Genomic DNA, 16,286 nt, shown 5'->3' with positions numbered 1-16,286 from the left:
CTAATGTGAGAAAGCAGTGCTTCAGGACCTCTTGTTTTTCCATCTTATGAGAAGCAGGTAAACGGGTCAGAGAGGAAGATAATGCAGGTGTATGGGATAGAAAACAGAGCTTCAGGACCTCTTGTTTTTCCATCTTATGAGAAGCAGGTAAACGGGTCAGAGAGGGGAAGATAATGCAGGTGTGTGGGAAAGAAAGCAGAGCTTCAGGACCTCTTGTTTTTCCATCTTATGAGAAGCAGGTAAACGGGTCAGAGAGGGGAAGATAATGCAGGTGTGTGGGAAAGAAAGCAGAGCTTCAGGACCTCTTGTTTTTCCATCTTATGAGAAGCAGGTAAACGGGTCAGAGAGGGGAAGATAATGCAGGTGTATGGGAAAGAAAGCAGAGCTTCAGGACCTCTTGTTTTTCCATCTTATGAGAAGCAGGTAAACGGGTCAGAGAGGAAGATAATGCAGGTGTATGGGAAAGAAAGCAGAGCTTGAGAAAAGCCCATAGGGGCTGGCAGGGACTGGGATCCCCGACTCTCACCTTCCTCTTGACATCAAAGGTGACTCTGAACAGAAGAGAACCATAGAAGCTCATTTCCAGGATGTAGTACCAGTACTGAGAATCCAGCATAGTCTAGAGAGAGAGAGAGAGAGAGAGAGAGAGAGAGAGAGAGAGAGAAAGAGAGAGAGAGAGAGAGAGAGAGAGAGAGAGAGAAATAGAGATAGATAATGAGATGTGTGTAGAGAGAGAGAGGGAGAGAGAGAGAGAGAGAGAGTGATAATGAGGTGTGTAGAGAGAGAGATATAATGAGGTGTGTAGAGAGAGAGAGAGAGATATATAATGAGGTGTGTAGAGAGAGAGAGAGATAATGAGATGTGTGTAGAGAGAGAAAGAGAGAAAGAGAGATAATGAGATGTGTGTATAGAGAGAGAGAGATAATGAGATGTGTGTAGAGAGAGATAATGAGATGTGTGTAGAGAGAGAGAGAGATAATGAGATGTGTGTAGAGAGAGAGAGAGAGAGATAATGAGATGTGTGTGTATAGAGAGAGAGAGAGAGAGATAATGAGATGTGTGTAGAGAGAGAGATAATGAGATGTGTGTAGAGAGAGAGAGAGATGATGAGATGTGTGTAGAGAGAGAGAGAGAGATAATGAGATGTGTGTAGAGAGAGAGAGAGAGAGAGAGATAATGAGATGTGTGTGTAGAGAGAGAGAGAGAGAGAGAGAGAGAGATAATGAGATGTGTGTAGAGAGAGAGAGAGAAAGAGAGAGAGATAATGAGGTGTGTAGAGAGAGAGAGATAATGAGAGGTGTAGAGGGAGAGAGATAATGAGATGTGTGTAGAGAGAGGGAGAGAGAGATAATGAGATGTGTGTAGAGAGAGAGAGATAATGAGATGTGTGTAGAGAGAGAGAGATAATGAGATGTGTGTAGCGAGAGGAGAGAGAGATAATGAGATGTGTGTAGAGAGAGGAGAGAGAGATAATGAGATGTGTGTAGAGAGAGAGAGAGATAATGAGATGCGTGTAGAGAGAGAGAGAGAGAGAGAGAGAGAGAGAGAGAGAGAGAGAGAGAGAGAGAGAGAGAGAGAGATAATGAGATGCGTGTAGAGAGAGGAGAGAGAGATAATGAGATGTGTGTAGAGAGGGAGAGAGAGAAACACCAGTAACAGGTAACATAATCTTACAGTGCCATGAATGAATCACAGTCCAACAGAACGGACTCAAAACAAAGCGCTCTCCAAATCCCTTCTCCTTTGTCTGAGTGTTTGCGTCTGAAATGGCACCGTATTCCCTATATAGTGCAAAGGCCTCTGTTCAAAAGTAGTGCACTAAATAGGGAGCCATTTCGAACGGAGACAGTGTCTCTAGCTGGGGCAAAGAAATCAGGGGCTGTGTAGCCATCAAGCATCTCAGAGTAGAGTGATGATTTAAGATCAGTTTTGACTTTTAGATCACAATGAATAAGACAACATGGACAGGGGACAACTGGTCCTAGATCAGCACTCCTACTTAGAGATGCCTGTTTCAAGGACAGCTTTTTCCATCTATGTAACATTGCAAAAATCTGAAACTTTGTCCAAAAATGACGCTTTTGTCACTTATAGATTAGACTACTGCAATGCTCTAGTTTCCGGCTACCCGGATAAAGCACAAAATAAACTTCAGTTAGTGCTAAACACGACTGCTAGAATCTTGACTAGAACCAAAAGATTTGATCATATTACTCCAGTGCTAGCCTCTCTACAATGGCTTCCTGTTAAGGCAAGGGCTGATTTCAAGGTTTTACTGCTAACCTACAAAGCATTACATGGGCTTGCTACTAGCTATCTTTCTGATTTGGTCCTGCCGTACATACCTACACGTACGCTACGGTCACAAGACGCAGGCTCCTTACTGTCCCTAGAATTCCTAAGCAAACAGCTGGAGGCAGGGCTTTCTCCTATAGAGCTCCATTTTTATGGAATGGTCTGCCTATACATGTGAGAGACGCAGACTCGGTCTCAACCTCTAAGTCTTTATTGAAGACTCATCTCTTCAGTAGGTCCTATGATTGAGTGTAGTCTGGCCCAGGGGTGTGAAGGTGAACGGAAAAGCACTGCTGTCTCTGCCTGGCCGGTTCCCCTCTCTCCACTGGAATCTCTGCCTCTAACCATTTTACGGGGGCTGAGTCACTGGCTTACTGGTGCTCTTCCACCTAGGAGGGGTGCGTCACTTGAGTGGGTTAAGTCTCTGACGTGATCTTCCTGTCCGGGTTCGTGCTTGGGGGAGATCTTCGTGGGCTATACTCTGCCTTTTCTCAGGGTAGTAAGTTGGTGGTTGAAGATATCCCTCTAGTGGTGTGGGGGCTGTGCTTTGGCAAAGTGGGTGGGGTTATATCCTGCTTGGTTGGCCCTGTCCGGAGGTATAGTCGGATGGGGCCACAGTGTCTCCCGTCCCCTCATGTCTCAGCCGCCAGTAATTATGCTGCAATAGTTTCTGTCGGGGGGCTAGGGTCAGTCTGTTATATCTGGAGTATTTCTCCTGTCTTATCCGGTGTCCTGTGTGAATTTAAGTATGCTCCCTTTAATTCGCTCTCTCTTTCTCTCGGAGGACCTGAGCCCTAGGACCATGCCTCAGTACTACCTGGCCTGATGACTCCTTGCTGTCCCCAGTCCACCTGGCCGTGCTGCTGCTCCAGTTTCAACTGTTCTGACTGCGGCTATGGAAACCTGACCTGTTCGACGGACGTGCTACCTTGTCCCGGACCTGCTGTTTTCGACTCTCTTTCTCTACCGCACCTGCTGTCTCTATCTCTGAATGCTCAGCTATGAAAAGCCAACTGACATTTCCTCCTGAGGTGCTGACCTGTTGCACCCTCTACAACCACTGTGATTATTATTATTTGACCCTGCTGGTCATCTATGAACGTTTGAACATCTTGGCCATGTTCTGTTATAATCTCCACCCGGCACAGCCAAAAGAGGACTGGCCACATCTCAGAGCCTGGTTCCTCTCTAGGTTTCTTTCTAGGTTCCTGCCTTTCTAGGGAGTTTTTCCTAGCCACCGTGCTTCTACATCTGCATTGCTTGCTGTTTGGGGTTTTAGGCTGGATTTCTGTACAGCACTTTGTGACATCGGCTGATGTAAAAAGGGCTTTATGAATACATTTGATTGATTGAATTTGATTGATATATACGGCCCCAGAGCTACATGGTGTTTTATCCTACGCGACACATGTTTTTTTCTTAGCAACTACATGGTTAAAATTGCAATTGCATAATAATTAGTCGATCTAATACCACTTATTATTTTGGGGGATTCATCAAAATTAGCCCTACTAAGTAGGCCAACAAGTTGGATACCAAATAGTTACCAACTGTGTTGAATTCTTTGTTGCAAATACAATCACATAAAACACATCTAAAATCTCTCTACAAACTACGCCTTCATCCCAAATGGCACTCTAGTCCTGATGTAGTGCACTACGTTTGACCAGGGCCAATAGGAGGTGCCATCTGGGACGTGATCTGTATATACTTAGAGCTGCTTTAAACCCCAGGCAACATTGTTAGGTGTGGAGCCTGATCAAACATAATCCTAGCCTCGCCACTCCAGTTTGTGTGACATCATCATTCCTTTGATTAGGACCTGGCACCCAGTAAAGACTGAACAGCAATCTAAACCATACACACATTCCTCCACTTGTTAAAAATACATTTTAAAACTAGTCTCACTACTAAATATGGACCTGTCTGTTTTGGACCTGAGAATAAATATTATCAACAAGTTGTATATGTTTGATGTGTGAGCAAACTCCTAAATCTGGAGTTTGAAAATGCTGCCAAGTGGCGTCTGTTCAAGTATGATATGTTGTTGTTCTTCCTGGTTGGTTATACTAGTGTGGAGACACGTGAGAAGAGTAAGGAGAGTGTGAGAGCTCTTCAAAATCACCCTGGTAAATGACCAGTAGTGCTGAGCGACTAACCGGAAAACAATTACAACTAATTGACCGACGTCAGTTCAATTATTTGCATTTTTTCTGTGAGCTCAATGTGCAGTTTCTCTAGAGAGAAATCAGATGAAGCCTGAACTATGTGATGTAGTAGGGTGTTGTAGTTTCTCTAGAGAGAAATCAGATCAAGCCTGAACTGTGTGATGTAGTAGGGTGTTGTAGTTTCTCTAGAGAGAAATCAGATCAAGCCTAAACTGTGCGATGTAGTAGGGAGTTGTAGTTTCTCTAGAGAGAAATCAGATCAAGCCTGAACTATGTGATGTAGTAGGGTGTTGTAGTTTCTCTAGAGAGAAATCAGATGAAGCCTGAACTGTGTGATGTAGTAGGGAGTTGTAGTTTCCAACCCACCAATATTCTATATGCCTACTTGTCCGGCTGGTGTGGGCAGAGATCTGTATATATCGACGAGATGATCATGTCTCCGTCACAACAATGGGAGTCGTTGTCCCAAAGGCGGGAAGGTAGGTGACAAGCTTAGGTCCAAAATAAGCCCCAAACATATTTTATTAAAGTCAAGTAATGTGAATAATAAGGAGTAATGGGCACTGTTGGGCACTACCATCATGGCACTGTTATTCACTGTTTTATTCTGTATTGTTTCAGCATTCAATCCACATAATGCATACAGAAACCAAAAATCCTAATCGAACTGACCTCAAAAAGCACTAATCTCTCAGTACTAGGCCTAATGACTAGAACACACACACACACACACACACACACACACACACACACACACACACACACACACACACACACACACACACACACACACACACACACACACACACACACACACACACGCACACACACGCACGCACACACACGCACCTGTTTAGGAAATCCATTCCACACTTCCCGCGTATCATAAAACCATTCTTTCTGAAATACAAAACAAAAGGAGAAACATGCAGGGAAATCATTAAAGAACATTACAGGACAATCTCATCATGATGCCTTCAATTTCAACTGGCATTGCCCTCAAGGCCTTCAGACACTTGCTGAAGCCATCACCGTCAAATTCCCATAGAGCTCATCTCTCTGTCCTCTCCTCCCCTCTTCCCCTTATCCGCCTCTCTCTGTCCTCTCCTCCCCTCTTCCCCTTATCCGCCTCTCTCTCTCCTCCTCCCCTCTTCCCCTTATCCGCCTCTCTCTGACCTCTCCTCCCCTCTTCCCCTTATCCGCCTCTCTCTGTCCTCTCCTCCCCTCTTCCCCTTATCCGCCTCTCTCTGTCCTCTCCTCCCCTCTTCCCCTTATCCGCCTCTCTCTGTCCTCTCCTCCCCTCTTCCCCTTATCCACCTCTCTCTGTCCTCTCCTCCCCTCTTCCCCTTATCCGCCTCTCTCTGTCCTCTCCTCCCCTCTTCCCCTTATCCGCCTCTCTCTGTCCTCTCCTCCCCTCTTCCCCTTATCCGCCTCTCTCTGTCCTCTCCTCTCCTCTTCCCCTTATACACCTCTCTCTGTCCTCTCCTCCCCTCTTCCCCTTATCCGCCTCTCTCTGTCCTCTCCGCCCCTCTTCCCCTTATCCGCCTCTCTCTGTCCTCTCCTCTTCCCCTCATCCGCCTCTCTCTGTCCTCTCCTCTTCCCCTCATCCGCCTCTCTCTGTCCTCTCCTCTTCCCCTCATCCGCCTCTCTCTGTCCTCTCCTCCTCTCTTCCCCTTATCCGCCTCTCTCTGTCCTCTCCTCCCCTATCCCCTTATCCACCTCTCTCTGTCCTCTCCTCTTCCCCTCATCCGCCTCTCTCTGTCCTCTCCTCTTCCCCTCATCCGCCTCTCTCTGTCCTCTCCTCCTCTCTTCCCCTTATCCGCCTCTCTCTGTCCTCTCCTCCCCTATCCCCTTATCCGCCTCTCTCTGTCCTCTCCTCCCCTCTTCCCCTTATCCGCCTCTCTCTGTCCTCTCCTCTTCCCCTCATCCGCCTCTCTCTGTCCTCTCCTCTTCCCCTCATCCGCCTCTCTCTGTCCTCTCCTCTTCCCCTCATCCGCCTCTCTCTGTCCTCTCCTCCTCTCTTCCCCTTATCCACCTCTCTCTGTCCTCTCCTCCCCTATCCCCTTATCCACCTCTCTCTGTCCTCCCCTCTTCCCCTTATCCGCCTCTCTCTGTCCTCTCCTCTTCCCCTCATCCGCCTCTCTCTGTCCTCTCCTCCCCTCTTCCCCTTATCCGCCTCTCTCTGTCCTCTCCTCCCCTCTTCCCCTCATCCGCCTCTCTCCTCCTTCACTTCAGGGCAGAATGACTGAAAAGACGTTCTCCATTTCTCCAATCTCTCCACACGCGCTGAATTGCTATCTGTAAACACTTGTGTTTGTGAAGCAGAGGATCACTAGAGTCACTACTCACATCATACAGGGACACAACTCCTCCAATTAACGCCAACAGATAGAACACAAACCTCCAACTGCAAGACAGAGACAGAGACCGAGACAGACAAGGGACACTAATATAAGAAGAAGAAGAATAACACTACTGAGTGAAAGGTGAAAATGTGGAATAAGCATACTCTCACACACAACACACAGTTTTACCCAGCCTCTCTGAACTTCTTCAGTACTCCGGGACGATCCTGGTTTCTTCTCTTTCTGAACCAGCGCTCCACCTGCCTAACGCACCAGCCGCTCTTCTTAGACAGACCATCTTTAACTGCCTGGGACACAGACATACACACACACACGCACAAGTTCAGAACCAAGTGTGTTTGATTAGCGCCAGCTACACAGAGGACTACTAACCCTTATGCTAAGTTGACTTCAATAAATTGGGGTAATTCAGATGTCACCAAATTCACTTTAGTAGGGCAAGTTTGTCCCCACTAGATGGCTACTTGTTTCATTTCGCTGGCTACTTGAGATTCCGGTAAGACACTGGACCATGAGTGCTGTGTAGCAGTCATCAGCAGACAGTTATTAGCAGATAGAGGAGCTGATGATCTCTCACTGGAGATTGTCTCCATTCAGCAAAATAACCATCAGGTTCGATCTGAGAGAGAGGTCTCGTGGTGTGAGGTTTCACTAATCCCCTCAAAGACTGTCTAGACCGTCTGATGATATACACACATCAGGAGGCTCACACACACACGCACGCAGATGCACACAGACGCGTGGAAATTCACACACACAAGCAACACATAGACGCATTGACACACACACTTACACCATTGACACACACACTTACACACTCGCTCACGCACACACACCTCGTGTGGAGAGGTGGGTAAAGGGTGAAAGTCATGTGGATAAACATTAACATCCCTCATGACCACATGGTGAGTCATGGACCAAAACATCTGTCCTGGAGCATAGTATCTGCATTAGAGGTTGGTTAGCTGGACATCTGGGTGATGTACACGACCACAGGTCTGAACAGCAGATATACTGTCTGATAGTACCCCTGTCTGAGCCAGAATGGCCCATAGGGCCTGAGCCCATCTCCTATACCTGTAGCCTGAGGCAGCTGGACAAGTACACCCCCTGGACAGGTGAATTAACTTGAATCCAACCAAATTTACTTGAATTTTTAATCGCAGGGTCATATGCTACAATCCAGCTCCTTAATGCTGACTCCCCAGCAGAGCAGCGTCAGGAAATATTTGTTGTCTTTGGTATGACTAGACCAGGGATCAAACCCCCAACCTTCCAATCTCAGGGCTGACGCACTAACCACATGGCCAATGAGTTGGTCAGAGCATCAGCATCCTCCAACCAGGATTTCAGGAGTGCCAGATACACAGGGTTTTGGCAGGCTGCCAGATGGCAGGGTTTGACCAGAGTGCCAGATACACAGGGTTTTGGCAGGCTGCCAGATGGGCAGGGTTTGACCAGAGTGCCAGATGGCAGGGTTTGACCAGAGTGCCAGATGGCAGGGTTTGACCAGAGTGCCAGATGGGCAGGGTTTGACCAGAGTGCCAGATGGCAGGGTTTGACCAGAGTGCCAGATGGGCAGGGTTTGACCAGAGTGCCAGATGGGCAGGGTTTGACCAGAGTGCCAGATGGGCAGGGTTTGACCAGAGTGCCAGATGGGCAGGGTTTGACCAGAGTGCCAGATGGGCAGGGTTTGACCAGAGTGCCAGATGGGCAGGGTTTGACCAGAGTGCCAGATGGGCAGGGTTTGACCAGAGTGCCAGATGGGCAGGGTTTGACCAGAGTGCCAGATGGCAGGGTTTGACCAGAGTGCCAGATGGCAGGGTTTGACCAGAGTGCCAGATGGGCAGGGTTTGACCAGAGTGCCAGATGGGCAGGGTTTGACCAGAGTGCCAGATGGGCAGGGTTTGACCAGAGTGCCAGATGGGCAGGGTTTGACCAGAGTGCCAGATGGGCAGGGTTTGACCAGAGTGCCAGATGGGCAGGGTTTGACCAGAGTGCCAGATGGGCAGGGTTTGACCAGAGTGCCAGATACACAGGGTTTGACCAGAGTGCCAGATGGGCAGGGTTTGACCAGAGTGCCAGATGGGCAGGGTTTGACCAGGCTGCCAGATGGGCAGGGTTTGACCAGAGTGCCAGATGGGCAGGGTTTGACCAGAGTGCCAGATGGGCAGGGTTTGACCAGAGTGCCAGATGGGCAGGGTTTGACCAGAGTGCCAGATGGCAGGGTTTGACCAGAGTGCCAGAGGGGCAGGGTTTGACCAGAGTGCCAGATGGGCAGGGTTTGACCAGCGTGCCAGAGGGGCAGGGTTTGACCAGCGTGCCAGAGGGGCAGGGTTTGACCAGGCTGCCAGAGGGGCAGGGTTTGACCAGAGTGCCAGATGGGCAGGGTTTGACCAGAGTGCCAGATGGGCAGGGTTTGACCAGAGTGCCAGATGGGCAGGGTTTGACCAGAGTGCCAGATGGGCAGGGTTTGACCAGAGTGCCAGATGGGCAGGGTTTGACCAGAGTGCCAGATGGGCAGGGTTTGACCAGAGTGCCAGAGGGGCAGGGTTTGACCAAGCTGCCAGATGGTCAGGGTTTGACCAGAGTGCCAGATGGGCAGGGTTTGACCAGAGTGGCAGATGGGCAGGGTTTGACCAGAGTGCCAGATGGGCAGGGTTTGACCAGAGTGCCAGATGGCAGGGTTTGACCAGAGTGCCAGAGGGGCAGGGTTTGACCAGAGTGCCAGATGGGCAGGGTTTGACCAGCGTGCCAGAGGGGCAGGGTTTGACCAGGCTGCCAGATGGTCAGGGTTTGACCAGAGTGCCAGATGGGCAGGGTTTGACCAGAGTGCCAGATGGGCAGGGTTTGACCAGAGTGCCAGATGGTCAGGGTTTGACCAGAGTGCCAGATGGTCAGGGTTTGACCAGAGTGCCAGATGGGCAGGGTTTGACCAGAGTGCCAGATGGGCAGGGTTTGACCAGAGTGCCAGATGGCAGGGTTTGACCAGAGTGCCAGATGGCAGGGTTTGACCAGAGTGCCAGATGGGCAGGGTTTGACCAGAGTGCCAGATGGGCAGGGTTTGACCAGAGTGCCAGATGGCAGGGTTTGACCAGAGTGCCAGATGGCAGGGTTTGACCAGAGTGCCAGATGGGCAGGGTTTGACCAGAGTGCCAGATGGTCAGGGTTTGACCAAAGTGCCAGATGGGCAGGGTTTGACCAGAGTGCCAGATGGGCAGGGTTTGACCAGAGTGCCAGATGGGCAGGGTTTGACCAGAGTGCCAGATGGCAGGGTTTGACCAGAGTGCCAGATGGCAGGGTTTGACCAGAGTGCCAGATGGGCAGGGTTTGACCAGAGTGCCAGATGGGCAGGGTTTGACCAGAGTGCCAGATGGCAGGGTTTGACCAGAGTGCCAGATGGCCAGGGTTTGACCAGAGTGCCAGATGGCCAGGGTTTGACCAGAGTGCCAGATGGGCAGGGTTTGACCAGAGTGCCAGATGGGCAGGGTTTGACCAGAGTGCCAGATGGGCAGGGTTTGACCAGAGTGCCAGATGGGCAGGGTTTGACCAGAGTGCCAGATGGGCAGGGTTTGACCAGAGTGCCAGATACACAGGGTTTGACCAGAGTGCCAGATGGGCAGGGTTTGACCAGAGTGCCAGATGGGGAGGGTTTGACCAGAGTGCCAGATGGGCAGGGTTTGACCAGAGTGCCAGATGGGCAGGGTTTGACCAGCGTGCCAGATGGCAGGGTTTGACCAGAGTGCCAGATGGGCAGGGTTTGACCAGAGTGCCAGAGGGGCAGGGTTTGACCAGAGTGCCAGAGGGGCAGAGTTTGACCAGAGTGCCAGATGGGCAGGGTTTGACCAGAGTGCCAGATGGGCAGGGTTTGACCAGAGTGCCAGAGGGGCAGGGTTTGACCAGCGTGCCAGATGGCAGGGTTTGACCAGCGTGCCAGATGGGCAGGGTTTGACCAGAGTGCCAGATGGCAGGGTTTGACCAGCGTGCCAGATGGGCAGGGTTTGACCAGAGTGCCAGATGGGCAGGGTTTTGGCAGGCTGCCAGATGGGCAGGGTTTGACCAAAGTGCCAGATGGGCAGGGTTTGACCAGAGTGCCAGAGGGGCAGGGTTTGACCAGAGTGCCAGAGGGGCAGGGTTTGACCAGAGTGCCAGATGGGCAGGGTTTGACCAGAGTGCCAGATGGGCAGGGTTTGACCAGAGTGCCAGATGGGCAGGGTTTGACCAGAGTGCCAGATGGGCAGGGTTTGACCAGAGTGCCAGATGGGCAGGGTTTGACCAGAGTGCCAGATGGGCAGGGTTTGACCAGAGTGCCAGATGGGCAGGGTTTGACCAGCGTGCCAGATGGGCAGGGTTTGACCAGCGTGCCAGAGGGGCAGGGTTTGTACTATTCATTAGAATGTCTATGATCTCATAGTGCATATTTGACACTAATAATTAGGTGTATATGTAAAAGGTGTAAGTGTGTTTTCTAATATGTAGGGTTAATACCTGGCCAGGGTTTCTGGAGTGAGAGAGATAGTAAAGCTCGAGGATGGGGTTGTCTGCTACTCTCAGTCTGGCCTTCTCCCGGATCCCCACTGAGGCTGCTAGAGGCGTGGCTATCAACCTGGGGGACAACATACACATGCAGTCAAATATAGTGGACTTTACAATGGGGCAGAATGTTCCGATTTTTTCATTTTCAAAACTGCTAGAATTTTTACCTTGTAGGCACATGCAAGTTTTCACAGGTGAGATTAACTACACAGCAAACGAGAATCATTGCCTCAAACTAAATGAACTTGAATATAGACACAGACGCACGCACAAACACAGTAGCAAAGCAGGTTCAATTGTAACTTAACATCTACTTTCCTGTAGCAACCTATAAAAGGGGCTTTTTTTGTTCAGCGAGCTCTCCTTTCAAACTGGTTTCTGATGAGTAGGAATTCTATGATGTAAGGAGACAGTGAAGTAGAGGTTTGAAATAAAGGTTTGAACTAAACATGGTTTAGTAGTATATAAACAGCATGGGGCATGAGCCGGTTCTCTGGACACAGCATAGTCCTGGACTAGAAACCATTTCAATGGAAAATCTCCATTGAACAAAATATAATATATTACAGTGCTGTGAAAAAGTATTTGCCCCCTTTCTAATTTTCTCTACTTTCACATATTGTTTATACTGAATGTTACCACATATTCAACCAAATCTTAATATTAGATAAAGGAACCTGAGTGAACATATAACACAACAATTACATACTTATTTCATAACAAAGTTATGCAACACCCAATGCCCCTGTGTGAAAAAGTAATTCCCCCTTACACTCAATAACTGGTTGTGCCACCTTTGGATGCAATGTGTCGCAGGTAGCCTAGTGGTTAAAGCATTGGGCCAGTAACTTAAAGGCTGCTGGTACGAATCCCCAAGCCGACAAGGCTCTGTCAACGTGCCCTTGAGCAAGGCACTCAAACCTAATGGACCCATGACGTCCAAAAAGTTATACTTTTGACTCATCTGTCCATAGAACATTCTTCCAAGAGTCTTGATGATCATCCTGGTGCTTCTTGGCAAACTTGAGTCAACTGTTTAGATGAGATGGGTCCCATTATGTCTGGTGAAAACCAAACACTGCAATCCACAGTAAGAACCTCATACCAACGGTCAGCATGGTGGTGGTAGTGTGATGGTTTGGGGATGCTTTGCTGCCTCAGGAGTCAGGACCTGGACGACTTGCCTTAATAGAAGGAGCCATGAATTCTGCTCTGTGTAACAGAATTCTACAGGAGAATGTCAGGCCATCCGTCTGTGAGCTGAAACTGAAACACAGCTGGGTCATGCTGCAAGACAATGATCCAAAACACACAATCAAGTCTACATGAAAATGTCTAAAAAGCAACACATTTGAAGTTTTGGAATGGCCAAAGTCCAGACCTAATCCCAGATGAGATGTTGTGGCAGGACTTGAAACGAGGAGTTCACGCTTAAAAAAACCCACAAATGTCGCTGAGTTAAAGCAGTTCTACATGGAAGAGTGGGACAACATTCCTCCACAGCGACGTGAGAGACTGATCAACAACTACAGGAAGTGTTTGGTTGCAGTTATTGCAGATAAAGGTGGCTCAACCAGTTATTGAGTGCAAGGGGGAAATTACTTTTCACACAGGAGAATTGGGTGTTGGATAACTTTGAATAAATAAAATTAAATAAATAAAATAGGTTTTGGTTGAAGATCGTAGGTTTTGGTTGAAGATCTGATAACATTCAGTATCAAAAATCAGACAAATACTTTTCACTGCACTGTACATGCCATTTAGCAGACTTTTATCCAAAGCCGCATACAGTCAAGTGTGCATACATTTTAGGTATAGGTGGTCCTGGGTATCAAACCGTCAATCCTGGCAATGCAAGCGCCATGCTCTATTAACTGAGCCATACAGGACTACAGGAGAACATGTTTCTTAGTCAAGGCTTAATCTCTGTCTGGGAAACTGCCCCTATATGTTCAGCAAGCTCACCTTTCGAACAGGTATCTGACCAGTAGGAAGACTATGGCGTAAGGCAACGTCACATAGAGGTCAGAGGCTTTGGCGTAGACACGCCCATCTCTGTCCTCTAGGTCCGCCCAGGTCAGGTTGACTGGCAGCCAGAAGCGGTCCCACCAAATCCACTCATATAGGGTGTCAATCATCCTGACGACCCAGGGGTGGAAGAGGAGGGTTATGTTAGAAAACACATGTCAATAGTTATCACGTTATCGAACAGAGGAGGCTGGTGAGGAGAGGACGACTCATAGTAATGGCTGAAATGGTGTGAATGGAATGCTTACAAAAACATGGAACAAGTGTTTGATACCATTCCATTTATTCCGTTCCAGCCATACTAAGCTCTCGTCTTCCGATTTAACGTGCCACCAGCCACCACTGTTTTCAAGTGAGGCCTGATGAAGATCTAAAGTAAAGTGGAAATGATGTCACTAATAAACCACATGGGAGCCAGATTGCAGTGGGCAGAGTCTCTTTCAATCATTTGCTGAATAGATGATTTATATCCAGCACCTCAAAGACATTGTTTACATTGTACCATCTAAACCGCTGTGAAATATATTTTTAACAACCAAAAAACATTGTATTTTCAGCAGTTTGAACCTGGTGTACATTTACATTACATTTAAGTCATTTGTGTACGAAACGCTAAGTAAAAAAAAACACAAAAAGGAAACTTAAAGAGGGGAAGCATAGAAATAGTGCACATGGAATTGCTTCAATGACAGATCTATAACTCCCATTTATATCTGAATTCTGTCAGGTCGCGCACAAAGCTATAGAATGCAGCTTTAACCATGTTTTGAAGCAATACAGTTTGTTTACAAGTACACTGTTTACAAACAGAGTAAAACAAACAAGCTAATATGTTGGGTTCTGATGGGGTTAGGCAATTGAACTAAGCTGATAAGGCATTTATAAAAGTTATATTCTTCAAGAAACAATGTGTATATACAGTTCATTTATAAGTCCAAAAATGAAAGTATCAAATCGCAGATTGACCCTTAAAGATGGAATCCTCAGTAGAGGAAAGAGAGGCACTGTCCGCCCCACGGCCGCTGTTATTGTTTGTTTTGTCAACGAAGGTGAGGAGTGTTGCAAAGTAAAATTGCAGTACACTATTCTGCTGTTCTATTGCGTGTGCAATGATGTCCAAGAGAAAAACAAATGTTCCTATTTGTTCTCATCTGGCAAACTGACATGGCAGTTGAACCAATAGGGATTCCAGTTAAGGGGTTGAACTTAGAATTGGGTAAAGAAGCAACTTCATTTGCATGTACTTTATTTATTAATCAGGAATTGATCATGATATATTGCTCATAAATCACTAGTTCCAGATTTCAAGAGTGCATTCATTCACTATCAGTCAGATTTACAACATGAGTTGGTGAGTTGATTGGACACCAGTGCTGTAGGTCGTGTAGATAGTGTGGGTGTGTAGAACCTAGGTCACTCCAGTCAAGTGCACATGCAGTTCTTTATATCCAGTGCAAATATTGACACAACAGCCTTCACCTCTTTCTCAAGATGCTTCCCCACACCTAGTCCAACACACACGTCAGCAGAGAAAACATCACTGGCTGCGCTAGTCAATTAAATCCAGGGCTGCAGTCTAGCAACATATAACCCAGGAAATCACGGACTAGACTTTTTTCTTTGTAGTTTTTTCTAAATCAAGGTCAATGCTGAAACGGATCACAACCCCTAGTGGTCAAGTCATGGTTAAAGAGTTATGGAGTTCTCTGAATCCCAGGTGACAGTGGGTTGACATACAGCAGGGTTCCTCCAATGGGGGGTTTATTAGGCCCCCCAAGTTTTCAGACCAATTATTTATTTATTATTGTTGGACATAAGACTGTAAAAACACCTGGAAATCAGCTCCAAGTGATTTTAATTTTGGAAATCTGTTCCCAAGTATTCCCACGCATAGTAGAGAGACGTGGCGTGTACAAATGTAAGCAAGGATTGAAATGACAATGTCTTAGTCAAATATTAGATCTGTTTGGGCTTCTTGCGGTCAATTTGCAGTCTACACCCCGACCATCCACTCAAGAAAGAAATGGTCCCTGGGCTGAATCTAGTTGATGATCCCGAACGTACAAACTGATTCATGTGAAGGGCAAACAAACTACTACTGAATAATGTCAACAATATCAATAGGGGGCCTCTATGGCCCTGGGCAGATTCTGATGACACACACACACGCCCCTAAACAAACACAGACTATTTACTCCTCTTGTCATTTAGTCTTTCACACTGATGTGTGTGTGTGTGTGTGTGTGTGTGTGTGTGTGTGTGTGTGTGTGTGTGTGTGTGTGTGTGAGACGTGCTCACGTTTGTGTGTCCATTGTGATGACATTACTGCTGATGTCAGCACATCCCGGGGCTCTCTGCAGTGTTCTGTATAGTCAGTGTGTAACTCAGCACATCCCGGGGCTCTCTGCAGTGTTCTGTATAGTCAGTGTGTAACTCAGCACATCCCGGGGCTCTCTGCAGTGTTCTGTATAGTCAGTGTGTAACTCAGCACATCTCGGGGCTCTCTGCAGTGTTCTGTATAGTCAGTGTGTAACTCAGCACATCCCGGGGCTCTCTGCAGTGTTCTGTATAGTCAGTGTGTAACTCAGCACATCCCGGGGCTCTCTGCAGTGTTCTGTATAGTCAGTGTGTAACTCAGCACATCTCGGGGCTCTCTGCAGTGTTCTGTATAGTCAGTGTGTAACTCGGCACATCCCGGGGCTCTCTGCAGTGTTCTGTATAGTCAGTGTGTAACTCAGCACATCCCGGGGCTCTCTGCAGTGTTCTGTATAGTCAGTGTGTAACTCAGCACATCCCGGGGCTCTCTGCAGTGATCTGTATAGTTAGTGTGTAACTCAGCACATCCCGGGGCTTTCTGCAGTGTTCTGTATAGTCAGTGTGTAACTCAGCACAT

At 47.8% G+C, this 16,286-nt stretch overlaps 1 protein-coding gene across 1 annotated transcript in view; it reads right to left on the bottom strand.

Annotated features, from left to right (window-relative positions):
* LOC129854548 (ceramide synthase 2-like) overlaps nt 1-13,949 on the bottom strand; it is a 42,341-nt gene extending 28,392 nt beyond the window's left edge. Inside the window, exons 1-6 of the mRNA XM_055921742.1 lie at nt 13,331-13,949; nt 11,318-11,435; nt 6,998-7,116; nt 6,813-6,870; nt 5,313-5,363; nt 527-619 (exon numbers count right to left, since the gene is read on the bottom strand). Coding sequence (XP_055777717.1) covers nt 527-619; nt 5,313-5,363; nt 6,813-6,870; nt 6,998-7,116; nt 11,318-11,435; nt 13,331-13,503 — 612 coding nt within the window. The 5' untranslated portion in view covers nt 13,504-13,949. The remainder of the gene's footprint in view (nt 1-526; nt 620-5,312; nt 5,364-6,812; nt 6,871-6,997; nt 7,117-11,317; nt 11,436-13,330) is intronic.
* Nucleotides 13,950-16,286: the final 2,337 nt, after the last annotated feature.

This window comes from Salvelinus fontinalis, chromosome 4 (assembly GCF_029448725.1).
Source record: "Salvelinus fontinalis isolate EN_2023a chromosome 4, ASM2944872v1, whole genome shotgun sequence".
NCBI lineage: Eukaryota > Metazoa > Chordata > Actinopteri > Salmoniformes > Salmonidae > Salvelinus > Salvelinus fontinalis.
This window is presented reverse-complemented; position numbering and strand designations above follow the sequence as displayed.